We start from the raw sequence: 14,503 nt of genomic DNA, 5'->3' as shown, positions 1-14,503 counted from the left end.
ATAAAATCATAAATCATTCCTTTGATGTTTCCCGCATGATTTAATACAGGTGGCTTCAATGCACGTTCAGCATTTCTTTATTCCTGACTTCCATCCATGTGACTCTTTTTATGGTGAACATTCAAAACTTCTTTTTTCAGGATGAGGGAGTTGGCCCACAAAGCGTTATGTTGCATTTCAGGGAGAGGAGGGGACTTTGGCCCAGCATTAGAGAGCTTGTGATGGGCGGGTGGAGTGTCGGAAGAGTTACAACATCGGTAAGGTAACAAAAATGTATTATGTAATATATGTTGACAGCTCTTTACAGGGAACCCTCATGGACAGCTTTACATGTACTGCATGTGTCAGCCATTCAAAGTTGGCAACAAACTAAAATTCTACATCATTTTCTTAGAGACATACTTTCTTAATATATCTGGATTTTTAAACAGAGAAGCGACTTAAATATTTAGCTATGGTCCTTCCGTCCATCCAACCATCCATTTATCAAAAAATGAAGAATAAGAACCTTTCTAATTCCTAAAGGCTTCTAAAGTGTAATTCTACGGGTTTTAAAGGGTGATTCCAATGGGTAATTCCAAAGGGTAATTCCAGAGGGTTACAAAGGGTAATTGTAAAGGTTTATAAAGGGTAATTCCAAAGGGTAATTCCAGAGGGTTATAAAGGGTAATTCTAAAGGGTAATTCTAAAGGGTAATTCTAAAGGGTAATTCTAAAGGGTAATTCTAAAGGGTAATTCTAAAGGTTTATAAAGGGTAATTCTAAAGGGTAATTATAAAGGGTAATTATAAAGGGTAATTCTAAAGGGTAATTCTAAAGGTTTATAAAGGGTAATTCTAAAGGGTAATTCTAAAGGGTAATTATAAAGGGTAATTCTAAAGGGTAATTCTAAAGGGTAATTCTAAAGGGTAATTCTAAAGGGTAATTCTGAAGGGTAATTATAAAGGGTAATTATAAAGGGTAATTATAAAGGGTAATTCTAAAGGGTAATTCTAATCGATAATTCTAAAGGGTAATTGTAATGGGTAATTCTAAAGGGTAATTCTGAAGGGTAATTCGAATGGATAATTCTAAAGGGTAATTCTAAAGGGTAATTCTAAAGGGTAATTCTAAAGGGTTATTCTAATGGATAATTCTAAAGGGTAATTGTAATGGGTAATTCTAAAGGGTAATTCTAAAGGGTAATTCTAAAGGGTAATTGTAATGGGTAATTCTAAAGGGTAATTCTAAAGGGTAATTCTAAAGGGTAATTGTAATGGGTAATTCTAAAGGGTAATTTTAAAGGGTAATTCGAATGGATAATTCTAAAGGGTAATTCTAATGGGTAATTGTAATGGGTAATTCTAAAGGGTAATTCTAAAGGGTAATTCTAAAGGGTAATTGTAATGGGTAATTCTAAAGGGTAATTTTAAAGGGTAATTCTAAAATAATAATTCTAAAGGGTAGTTGTAATGGGTAATTCTAAGGGGTAATTCTAATGAGTAATTCTAATGGGTTTTGTTCGTTTTTTAGGCTATTTAATATTAAAAATGCCAAACTAAACCGCTTCTTTCGGACATGGAGCGATTTTTATTACTCCTGTAGACCGAAATGCTAACCTCACAAGCAGTTACAAAGTCAACCATAACAAAACCATAACCAGGTCTTAATTTTTTCTGTTCATCTCAATAACAATTGATTCTCTTGAAATATTTTTTAGACATCCATAGACTCTTGCATGCACCTACATATGCACACACAAACAAACAAATACGCACGCGGAACCATACATTCGAAAATGCAATGCCGTCACGTTGATATGTGTTCAGAGCATGTGTACTATAATTTACCCTTCAGCTCACCAAATTGGGGTTGGGGTTGAAGAAGATAAGTGAGATGCTAATGGAAAAGGTGCACTCATCTACCAACACAGCAGACTTGTGTTTCCCCGGATATGAGTTATGACACACGCATGCACACCACACATGACAGCAGAACATCATAAATGGTGAATAACTTAAATCTTCCAATGTTTTGACAATATCGTAAGAGTACAAATTGATAAAAATGTGAAAAAGTGTCCATTAATCGACTGTAATCTACACAACAATAATATATGCCCATTTTAACCAATTCGATTATCACAACAAGCTGAAATGTAAATGAGGTCATATATTAAGTGGAAGTCTGACTGGCCTGCAGTCTTAGACTGATCTATTTTTTTTTTGTAATTGGACAAAATTATTTTTGGTACAAAATGCAAACATGAAACTAAAAAGAGCAATCAGAGTTTGCAGACCCTCACCAGGACTTGTTGTGTGTGGTGTATTTTGTGTGGCAAATAAATGGAAAGATTTACTACAGACTTGGCATTTAATATGAAATATTTTTTTTGTGGGGGTGAACTTACTTTTCAAGATGTCTTAGAACCAAAAGTTCATTGGAATTATGTTGAAATTATTCTAGATTTTGTTAATGTGACCTTTAAAAGAAACAAAAACCACATTTGACATTTCGAAACAAATAAATTGATCCTTGAAAGTGATGTAAACTGATATCGAACTCAATTCATGGACAGTACTGTGTTAAACTTCTGTACGTTTTCCAGAAGTATCTCTTTATTTTGCACATTAGCCAAAAAAATTTTATAACAAAAACAAAAGTTAAATTATGACTGGGATTATGGACAGGAAAATTACAGTTCAGTACTTCGTGTAACCCCCACGAGCATTCAGGAGAGCACGTACACGTTGAGGCATGCTGTTCACGAGATTTGCCAAGGTTTGGACAGGAATCGCTTGCCATGCAGTGACAATAGCCTGCTGCAATTCACGCACAGAGGTCGGCTGCTGGTCCAAGTGGTCGATTTGATGCGTTAATTCTGCCCACAAGTTCTCTATCGGATTCATATCCAGGGACATGGCAGACAACTTCATATGCTCTACACCACGGTCAGCAAGAAAGTGTTGGATCATGCGAGCACGATGAGGCCGTGCATTGTCATCTTGGAAGACAAAGTTTCCTCGAAAGGTTGCACGAGCAAATGGAAGCAATGTTTCTTCCAGAATGGCCCTGTGCTTGAACTGGTTCAGGTTTCCATTCAGAACAACCAGGTCAGTTTTTCCCCCTGCATGAAAAGCAGCCCAAACAGTCACCCCACCACCTCCAGCTTGGACTCTTGGCACTATACAATCTTTGTTGTAGGCTTCATGCACTTGTCTGCACACTCGGACGCGACCATCTTGACGATAGACCAGAAATCTAGACTCGTCACTGAAGATCACGTGATTCCAGTGTCTTGGCTGCCATTGACGGTGCTCTCTGGCCCACTGCAATCGGCGCTGGCGGTGTTGTCTGGTCAGGCGTGGCTTTCTCAGGGGACGCCTGGCACGATAGCCTGCTTGAACCAGTCGTTGGTTGACTAGCCTTCTGGATACAGGCACATTTGTCAGTTGCTGCCACCCAGCCCTAAGCCGATTAGCTGACTTGGTACGGCCATTGCGGACTAACCAGTGCAGCTGGCGATCATCCCTCCTTGTGGTTCTGCGGGGACGTCCTGGCCTCGGTATTGGAGTAGGGACACCCCTCTGAGCATTTCGTTTCAGGATCTTTGACACCTGACCTTGAGTGATGCCATACTGCCAAGCAATAGCATGCTGTTTCATGCCGTAATTTCGTAAAGCCACCACTCCATGACAAACAGCATTGTCGAGTTGACGGACCATCTCCAGAGGAAGCGGCAATTACTTTTGGAGACGTGCAGCAGTTGTTTTCCACTAATACAGAACGCAACAACCCTTGTATACCCGACTGTGAAGCCAATCATCAAATGCACCTGTCCGTACATTTTGCCACGCCACCTGTGATATAATCCTGTTGTTGACTTCTTGCTGCGACAGACAATCAGTGACATGGTTCTTTTAACAAATAAATCACCAAAGTGTAAAAGAAACTCACTAGATTGATATACTGAGTTAAGAAAGTAAACCCAACTCAAGAAATAAAAAATTTTTCATATTAAATGCCAAGTCTGTAAATGAAAGGTCATTGATTCCAAATGAAAGATGGAAATGGTCGAGTTGTAAAGGTGTAACGGTCAAAAGGTTTACAAAGGTCAAAAGGTCTGTAAAGGTCCAGAGAGGTGGAAAGGGTCTCAAGAGTCTATTAAGGGTCTTAAAAGGTCTATCAATCAATCAAAAATGGTTTCATTTGTTCCAATCTGGAATGTGCATATAAATTGACGTAATAAGAAAAAAGTTGCCAATTTAAAAATATAAGAAGAAACTATAATAATTCAACACAAAGTTGTTGTTTTTTACAATATATGTCCTTAATTTTCTGTACTAATTTAACTGCACATTTGCAACAAAGAAATAGAATATGATATAATAAAATATATGTAAGTATAATAATATGTATAATAATAAAATATGTATAATACTATATGTATAATCTGTATAAATATGTATAATAATATAATAATATAATATAAATATGTATAATACTATATGTGTATATAATATGTATAAATATGTGTAATATGTAAAATATAATATAATATATGTATAAAATATGTATATAAATATGTATAAATATAAAAATATGTATATATGTATAATAATGAAATATATGTAAGTCTCAAAGAGGCTTAAAGGGTGCAATTGAAGGTCTAAAAGGTATGCATTATCTAAAGGGGTCTAAATGGTCTTAACCCAAACTGATGTGGAGGATTTTGAGCTCTCCCTGCGGGGAGGGGAGGGGGTTAAGGGGGGATTGGGAGAGGGGATGGGGATGGGAGTGGGGGGTTTATAATAATGCCGAGCAAGCCTTATTAGATCTCCGCCATTGACTGTGCAGTGAAGTTGAAACATTGCATGCGCATCGATAATCATGTAACGAGTACGATGGTGTAATTTGTTTACAACATGTTGATTTTTCTAATTATTACCTAATTCATTATGCAATATGATAGTTTAATGCATTTTTCAAAGAAATCTACACTTTTGGTCATTGCATACGTGAGATTACATGAAAAGGGTATGATATAAAAAAATGTTTCTCAAACTGGGAATCATGATGATCAATGATAATTTTGGGTGGAGCTGAAGATCATGATGCTCAAAGGTTGCATGTGAATGGCAATAGATGCTGCTTTCTTTGACCACAGGTCAAATACTTTGACCACAATACACTTCTTTGTATTGTACTTTCAAGTGAACCTCTGATAAGGGATTAATAGGATTAGTACACAAATGCCCCATTCTTGATGTGCGTAAACAAATCAGGTATTGTTGTAATCCTGAAAACCTAGATTTCATGGCAAGCCAATGTGAAGTTAACATACTGTAACCGAATATAAAGTACTTTGCAGGAATATCCCCGATATCATTTAATTTCGCAAACACAGAGGATGGTTAGATTTCACAATTGTTAACGAGAATCAATTATCATTAGCTCCACCACCGAAAGTGGATGGAGTTGATGTTTTCACCCCTGTATGTTTGTCTGTTTATCTGTGAGCAGGATATCTCAAAACGTTGGAGACGGATTCGGACGAAATTTGGTGGACATGTTGGGGGTGTAGCAAGGATAAATTGATTCGATTTTGGTGAAGATCCTGATACGGATCCGGATACTGGAATTTTTTAAGCGATTCCTCACCATGGAGAGATAGGGGCAAAACGATACAGCGCACAATATTTTACAATGTATTCAGGGAAAATAGTATACACGATGCTATGAATAAATAAACGGAATGAACCAAGCGGATGACAAACAGAAATAGGGTGGGGAAAAGAAACACAAATCCACAGCTATTGCGTAGGTTTATATGTATGTACAATAGCACCCTGTGGTGGTGTGGATGCCAGCACAGAAGTGGATGGGAAACTGAAGCTATAATTCAATTGTAAAAAAAAAAAATATATATATATATATAAGTTTTAGAACACCTAAATTCTTCCAGTTTTTATTGAAATTTAAGGAAATCAAGTCCAGTGAATAACCTGAAATGGCACAAAGGTAAGCAGTAAACTGCTCGAGGTTAAAAAAAGAAGTTTAGGTTAGCAAAAACGGGAAAACAATGTAAATTGCAGTTATATTGCAAAAAAAGGCCTTCTTCAGGGAACAAGTAATGGGTTAACAACTTACAGCTGTTCTGCAGCAATGTAAGTAAATTAAAGGGCCACAGACACAGAAAATCATGTTTGGTTTAATTAATGGATATTGCTTCACTTAACACTTAATCGTCATTTTTTTGGAATAAATATCACTCGATTGGCCCCCGCCACCCAAAAAACGGCGATTTGATTGCTCATGTGACTGGCTACGTCATCGAGGGAATTTTTGTTGCTGCTGGTAGTTTTTAGCTGGTATTGGAGTCCCGCCCCGAAAATCGTGATGTTCATTCATGATGTCACCTGTGTGATGTAATCGAGGGAAAGGTTTCTCAGCACGTAATGATAACTGCCTGACCAAGAATCTTCTGATAGTCAAAATCATTATTAAAAACTACCAGCAGCAACAAAAATTCCCTCGATGATGTAGCCAGTCACATGAGCAATCAAATCGCCGTTTTTTGGGTGGCGGGGGGCAATCGAGTAATATTTATTCAAAAAAAATGACGATTAAGTGTTAAGTGAAGCAATATCTATTAATTAAACCAAACATGATTTTCTGTGTCTGTGGCCCTTTAAGCCTTGAAAGTTGATGCAAACAATTCCTACAGGTGTCCAAACCTCTGCTGATTACTTGATTACAAACCCCCAGTCTGTATAAAAGCAGTATTGGAACAGACTGTTATTACACCCTCTGAAGCATTATTTGGACAATATTGCACTGCAGGAAGTAGTATATTGCTATCATAATGGTGAGAAAAAGGCAATTAACAAAGGAAGACAGACAGGCCATTATAACCCTTAAAAGTGTAGGTCTTTCCTTTAGACAAATTGCAAACAAAGCCAAGGTGTCAGTGAGTACAGTTTCATACACCATCAAAAGGCACTTGGAAACTGGAGGAAACTCTGACAGGAAGAGGTCTGGCAGACCCAAAGACACAACAGAATCAGAAGACAAGTTTCTGAGAGTCAACAGCTTGCGTGATAGGCGGCTCACAGGACAACAGCTTCAAGCATAGCTTAACACTGGTCGAAGTAAGCAAGTCTCAGTTTCAACAGTGAAGAGAAGACTTCGAGCTGCAGGTTTGACAGGTCGAGTGGCAGTAAGAAAGCCATTGCTAAGATGGCAAAATAAGAAAAGGAGGCTTGCCTGGGCCATGAAGCACCGCCAGTGAACTACTGAAGACTGGAAGAAGGTCTTATGGACCAATGAATCGATATTTGAAATATTTGGTTCATCACGCAGGGTTTTTGTATGCCGTCGAGTCGGCGAAAGGATGGTTCCTCAGTGTGTGACACCAACTGTCAAACATGGAGGAGGACGTGTGATGGTCTGGGGCTCTTTTGCTGGATCCAGAGTCGGCGACTTGCACAGAGTGACTGGCACCCTGAACCAAAAGGGCTACCACAGCATTTTGCAGCGCCATGCAATACCCTCTGGTATACGCTTAGTTGGTCAGGGGTTCATCCTACAGCAAGATAATGACCCTAAACACACCTCCAGGCTATATCAAAACAACCTTCGAGGAAAAGAACAAGATGGGAGGCTTCAAATCATGGAATGGCCAGCACAATCTCCAGACTTAAACCCCACCGAGCTGGTTTGGGATGAACTGGACAGAAGGGTGAAAGCAAAGCAACCTACAAGTGCAACACATTTGTGGGAACTTCAACAAGTGTTGGGAAAAACTTCCCGAACAATATTTGATTTCCATTATAGAAAGATTGCCACGAGTGTGTTCGGCGGTTATATCTGCAAAAGGTGGCTACTTTGCTGAGTCAAATATTTAAATTAAATTTTGTTAAACAAATTGATTCTATGATTTATTTTTATCTTCAATTCTTTATTTGTTCTATGCTTAATTTCAGAGTACATTGAGACATTAAACTGCGTAAATTTCAATAAAAACTGGAAAAACTGAGGTGTTCTAAAACTTTTGACCGGTAATGTATATATAATTATATATATATATATTTATACATATATATATATATATATATATATATATATATATATATATATATATATATATATATATATATATATATATGTATACACAGTGCATTCAGAAAGTATTCAGACCCCTTCATGTTTTTCACATTTTGTTATGTTGCAGCCTTATGCTGAAATCGTTTCAATTCATTTTTCCCTCATCAATCTACACTCAATACCCCATAATGACAAAGAGAAAACAGGATTTTAGAAAGTTTTGCAAATATATTAAAAAGAAAAAACTGAAATATCACATTGATGTAGGTATTCATACCCTTTGCTATGACACTTGCAATTTAGCTCAGGTGCCTCCCATTTCTCTTGATCATCTTTGAGATGTTTCTACACCTTGATTGGAGTCCACCTGTGGTAAATTCAATTGATTGGACATGATTTGGAAAGGTACACACCTGTCTTTATAAGGTCTCACAGCTGACAATGCATATCAGAGCAAAAACCAAGCCATGAGGTCGAATGAACTGCCTGCAGAGCTCAGAGACAGGATTGTGTCGAGGCACAGATCTAGGGAAGCCTACAAAAAAATTCTGCTGCATTGAATGTTCCCAAGAGTGCAGTGGCCTCCATAATTCTTAAATGGAAGAAGTTTGGAACAACCAGGACTCTTCCTAGAGCTGGCCGCCCGGCCAAACTGAGCAATCGGGGGAGAAGGGCCTTGGTAATAGAGGTGACCAAGAACCCGATGGTCACTCTGGCTGAGCTCCAGAGATCCTGTGTTTAGATGGGAGAAACTTCCAGAAGGACAACCATCACTGCAACACTCCACCGATCTGGGCTTTATGGCAGAGTGGCCGGACGGAATCCTCTCCTCAGTGAAAGACACATGTACTGCTGGCTGAATTCACATTCAGTGCTTCCAAAGGAGCCTCACGGCAAGAATTATGCAGGGTGGTTTGCTGATGCCTTTCTAGTGGTAGTCAGGGCAGCAATGAGTAATTTAGTGAGGATGCTGGTGATAGGTCACCTACTCTTCATAAAGGAGACCATTGGATCTTTAAGGTCCAAAAAAAAATTCCAGCAGATGCGACGCCAAGTGTAACGTCCATCCGAGGATTGATGCCTTTCCCTGCCTGTGAAACATCAGGGTGACAGATTACACCTGGGTCAGGATTCAAACCCATGCTCGGCAACTCAGAAGCGAGTTTGCATATCTCTCTATAAGTTTCGATCAAAAGGTGAAATTTGATACAATAGAGCTTGGTGTGATGTTTCTGATATAGTTAAAAAAATCTGTCTATTTACTCAAGTTTTATCTGATTTGTATTGGTTTTCATTACAAAAGTCTGCATTCAAACCAACTACTGAAAAATCAAAAGATATTGTTACGTTTGCGGGGGGTAGGCAATGAAATACCTTAGTCCAGGTAGAAGTGTACAGATTACCATGCTCCGTATGTCACAATGAAGAAGAAGAACCCCTATGTACCATAAGTAGGAAATCCGTTAAGACCAGATGTTGTGTAAGAGTGTGTCTTTATTCCCATGAGAGGGGTGGGGTTATGTTAATTAGTTAGGGATTAAGGGTAATTAATCCCCTGTATGTAATTGCCTCTGTAATCTTTTCCCATGTTTCTTATGACACCACACTACATACCATAGCCAGGCCAAGCAATCGACACCATAATTAATAACACTAAATAAAACAACCGGAAGCAGGACATTGAAAAGTACCATGGGTTCTGCCAGCCGAGCCATCACAAAGGCCTGCAAGTGGTGATGAGACCACACCCTGAAGAAAGATTGGTCAGGACGGTGATAGAGTGATTAGTGCAGCGGCATAGCAAAAATTTAAGAAGAATTGTGCATTTTGTGATGGAAGCACCAAATTTGGCACAATGATGGAATGTTATATTTAGAACATTTTCAGATATGGAACCACTTTGAAATTCACCCAAGGTCGCCGCCATATTGGATTTCAAAATGGCGGCTTTAAAAATCTGTAACCCTTAGGGGGGGTGGCGGAAACAAATCCTACAGGCACAATTATTGCCCCATTCACCCTATATCTTTTCTAACATCAGTAGACACATTACAGCGGCGATTCTGAGCTCAAGGGAACATCTAGGGGTCTGGGGAGTGAAAAATTTGAAAATTTCGGCCAAAAATACCCCTAAAAGAGGTCATTTGGTGTCAAATTTCAGGGGGGGTCGTGTATTGTCCTGTAGATAAAACATGCTGGTCCGTTGATTAACCCCTAATTAAACGACTTTTTTGTTTGTTTGCTCCATCCAGGTTTCAATCATGTCGAAGCAGTTCAAGTTAGTTCATGTTACCAAGCATGTAACTTCAACGCCAAAGACGCCACTGGACTGGGAACTCTGTGTTCTGTGTCAAGTTGATATAGGAGAGTCCCTACAGTGTCCTGCTGTCACGAAAAGAACTGATGCAGGTGCTGGATACAAGACACTTGAAGACAATCTATCAGCATTCAATAAACTAGGCAAGCTGCCACAAGACGTGGACTTGCAACGACTGGATGAAGGCCAAGGGATAGCTGCCACTCTAGCTGCCCACCAAGCCAAGTGGCACAAGTCATGCAGGGTGAAATATAACACTACCAAGCTACAGCGGGTACAGAAGAGAAGTCATCCAGAGGGAAGCCCTATCCCCAGTACAATCACAGATAAGTACAAGCTTACTAGGTCTCAGGCAGCTTGTGTTGATAGCATATGCGACAATTTGTGCTTCTTCTGCCAGCAAGAGCTTGGTTTGGAGTTTCATCAAGCAGCGCCATTGGAACTAGATAAACACGTTCGCAAGGCTGCAGAGTTTCTTCAGGATACCACTTTGTTAGCCCAACTGAGTGCTGGGGACATGGTCGCAAGAGAGGCCAAGTACCATAAGAAATGTTTGACATCCCTATACAACCGCGTGAGGGCAGCAAAAAAGCTTGCTGAGCAAAGCCAGAGCACGGTAGATGTCATTTCAGCAATAGTCCTTGCTGAACTGGTAACGTACATAGAGGAAACTGCTAACGAAGAAGACACTGCTCCTGTATTCAAGATGGCAGACCTCACCAAGCTCTACACAATGAGAATGGAACAGTTCGGAGTTGTGCTGGAAACACGAGTCCATACAACCAGACTCAAGGAGCGTATCCTGGCACACTTCCCTGATCTGCAGGAGCACAGGCAGGGAAGAGATGTCCTGCTGGTGTTTCAGGAAGACATTGGCAGTGCATTAGCCAAGGCATGTCAACATGATATTGACAGTGATGTTGTGCACCTGGCACGAGCTGCAGGGATTATAAGGAAGGATATGTTCCAGTCATCTCAGCCTTTCAATGGGTCCTTCTCAAACAAATGTCAAGAAGAGTCTGTGCCACAACTGCTGCTGACAATGGGCTCCATGATTTTAGAGGGCGCAGGCATCAAAGATCAGGCATGTCAGTCATCGGCATCGGCGTCTGTGACAATAGCTCAACTTCTCAAATACAACAGTGTGAAGCATGAGAGGAGAGGTGCAGGCACAGACGTACGACACAGCATTAGTCAAGAGACTCCTTTGCCAATATATCTTGGCTTGATGCTTCAAGCCCATACGAGAAAGAGGGAACTGGTTGACACATTATCTGGACTAGGGATCAGCATTGCCTATGATAGAGTGCTACGGATCTCTGCAGAGCTGGGGAACAGGGTCTGTCAGCGCTTTCGGGCGGAGAAGGTGGTCTGTCCCCCAAAGCTCCGCGGTGGAGTGTTCACCACATCAGCTGTGGATAATATAGACCACAATCCCAGTTCCACGACAGTACATGACTCCTTCCACGGAACTGGTATTTCATTGATACAACATCCAGACTATGACAATCAAGGCACAGACCGAGGTATTGTCATCATCGGGGGTGTCTCAAATGTCAAGACTGTGGAGGACCTTCCACGGTATTACACAGATGTACAACCAGTTAGTTCACTTGCCAAAAGCCACCCTGTACCAGCTGGAACCCAGGCGTCGCTGCAGAGGAATCCTGCACAAGCTGAACTGGATAAAGAGAAGAGGTGGCTCCAGACTGTGAAGGATGCATGTGACAGTGGTGACACACAGAATCCAGGAAACATTTCTTGGGCTGCACATCACGCAGAGAACCAATCGGCCAAGGATACTAGTATCACAGTCACACCCACTGCCTTGCTTCCCCTCTTCCATGACCAAGCCCACTCAGTGCCAATGATCCGCCATGCCATGGATGTCGTGAAAGCAGCGATCAATGAGCTAAACCCTGGACAGATACCCGTCGTCACACTGGACCAACCACTTTATGCGATCGCCAAGCAGGTGCAATGGAACTGGCCAGACACACATGGTGAAGATCTCTTTGTGGTCATGCTGGGTGGTCTACACACAGATATGGCAGCTTTGAAGACAGCAGGAGACTGGCTGCAAGACAGCGGTTGGACACAGGCATTGGTTCAGGCAGAGATAGCAACAGCTGGCACAGCAGACTCCTTCTTGCGTGCAGCTCACGTCAGCCGTACAAGACGCGCCCACCAAGTAACTGTTGCTGCCCTACACATACTGCAGCATCGTGCATATGACATATACAACGAAAGAGCAACTGCAAGAGATGAGGAACCATTGGAGTTCGAGGCATGGTGTGACCAGAGAGCAGCGGCATGTCCACAGTTTCAGTACTGGGCCACTGTACTTAACCTGGAGCTCTGTATACTCCTCTACATACGTTCACTGAGAGAGTCCAACTTCACGCTGTACATGGACACCCTACCAGAGCTAGCTGCATGGTTCGCTGCATTGGACCATATCCACTATGCTCGCTGGTTACCAGTCCACATCAGGGACATGGTTGGCATTGCAGAGAAACACCCAGATGTTGCTGCCAAGTTCCATGCGGGGCACTTCACATCCAAGAAGACTAGGCATGCTTTCTCCGCCATCTCCCTAGACCAGGCTCATGAACAAAATAATGCCACGGTCAAAGGCGATGGCGGGGCAGTGGGCCTAACTGAAAATCCAAGTGCCCTTCGACGGTGGATGGTGGCTGGCCCCGAAGTTGCTCGGGTCATCACAGAATTTGAGACCTCACAGCAACTGCGCCAAAGGGGAGAGCACACCCACCACCATGAGCAAACCGACAGTGTGCAGAAGAAGTTCGTCCAAGATGTCCATGCACTGACAACAGTCATCGAAGAGATGGGCAGCCCCTTTGAAGAAGAAAGCACAGATTTGCTGGTCCTGGGCACACTGGAGATCTTGGGCCCAGCTGTTGTAGATACTGTGCGTACAGCTGTACAGATTTGGAGAGATCAGTTCCATTCATTTGAGAAGGAACGTCTGGCAGACAGATCCAAGCCACTCAATGATGTCATCAAACGCAACAAACTCCCGTTGTTTTCATCCATCAAGGTCAAAGCTGCCCAGAAGAGCAAACAACAAGTAGCCTCTGCAAAGAGTGATTCAGAGCTCTTCTCCAGACTATACATCGCATGCCAAACCAGAGATGGGGGTCTCGAGCAGTTCTTCAAACATGAGAACAGCGCACATCCGCCAGCACTCACGCAAAATGGACAGCTCCGCTTTGGTTCCAAAGCTGACTTGTTGCAGCCCTTAGAACAGCTTGTCGAAACAAAGTCGGACCCACCACAAGTATCTTCTGTGATCCTCGATGGAGCTGTAATAGTTCAAATGCTGAGCCCAGGCCAGACCAAAACATTTCTTGACTATGCCACAAAAGTATTCGTTCCATACATTATGTCACAGCTTCAACATCGATCTCGTCTCGATCTAGTGTGGGACCGCTATGCAAAGTCAGGCAGCCTGAAGGCAACTGCAAGGACCAACAGAGGCAAGGGAATACGCAGACGTGTCACTGGCTCTGCCCTCCTTCCAGGCAACTGGCACAGTTTCCTCCGTGTCGACGAGAACAAGGAGGAACTCTTCAGCCTTCTGTCTAAGCAGGTCACGGAGTCCATCGATGTGCCAGACAAACAGCTGATTGCTACTGACGGTGAACAGGTAATGTGCATGATGTATGTTAGTGTGTGTTAGTGAAAGTGTGTGTATGTGTCTGGGTGGTGAGAGTGGGTGCGTGCCTGCTTGTGTGTTTGAGAGTGTGTGTACAATTTTCTGTGGTTTCAGTACATATTATACAATGTATTATTGATTTATGCTGTTGTAGAGTAAATTCTTACCCACATATGTGTATTCTTTTCATATAATTTAATTTTGATTATATAATCCCGATTTGTATTATCTATTCGGAATAATATTTTGTATTGTATATATAATCTTTAGCTGTCCACGGTACACTCCCTCAAATTGTTAAGAAAGGCCTATTGGCCATAGTGTTCTTGAATTGCTTTTTTCTTTCCTGGCATCTTGGGGGAGTGTACACGAACAGGCTACTGTTATATGTGCAATGTCATATTGTATGATTTCATGTGTTTG

The 14,503-nt window shown here is 41.4% G+C and overlaps 2 protein-coding genes across 5 annotated transcripts in view; one reads left to right on the top strand and one right to left on the bottom strand.

Annotated features, from left to right (window-relative positions):
- Nucleotides 1-14,503, bottom strand: part of AATK (apoptosis associated tyrosine kinase) — a 293,143-nt gene that overhangs the window by 204,147 nt on the left and 74,493 nt on the right. The gene's annotated exons all lie outside the window — the stretch shown is intronic.
- Nucleotides 1-14,503, top strand: part of LOC137423390 (uncharacterized) — a 66,209-nt gene that overhangs the window by 26,156 nt on the left and 25,550 nt on the right. Inside the window, exons 3-4 of one of the 3 annotated variants that reach the window (XM_078774272.1) lie at nt 182-257; nt 10,337-14,071. The exons of 1 other annotated variant lie outside the window; for it this stretch is intronic. In XM_078774272.1, the coding sequence (XP_078630398.1) occupies nt 222-257; nt 10,337-14,071 (3,771 nt within the window). In that variant the 5' untranslated portion in view covers nt 182-221. Of the gene's footprint in view, nt 1-140; nt 258-10,336; nt 14,072-14,503 lie in introns of all 3 variants that reach the window. One more of the 3 variants, XM_078774273.1, reaches the window with a different exon arrangement.

This window comes from Myxine glutinosa, chromosome 3, assembly GCF_964187855.1.
Source record: "Myxine glutinosa chromosome 3, kmMyxGlut1.1, whole genome shotgun sequence".
NCBI lineage: Eukaryota > Metazoa > Chordata > Myxini > Myxiniformes > Myxinidae > Myxine > Myxine glutinosa.
This window is presented reverse-complemented; position numbering and strand designations above follow the sequence as displayed.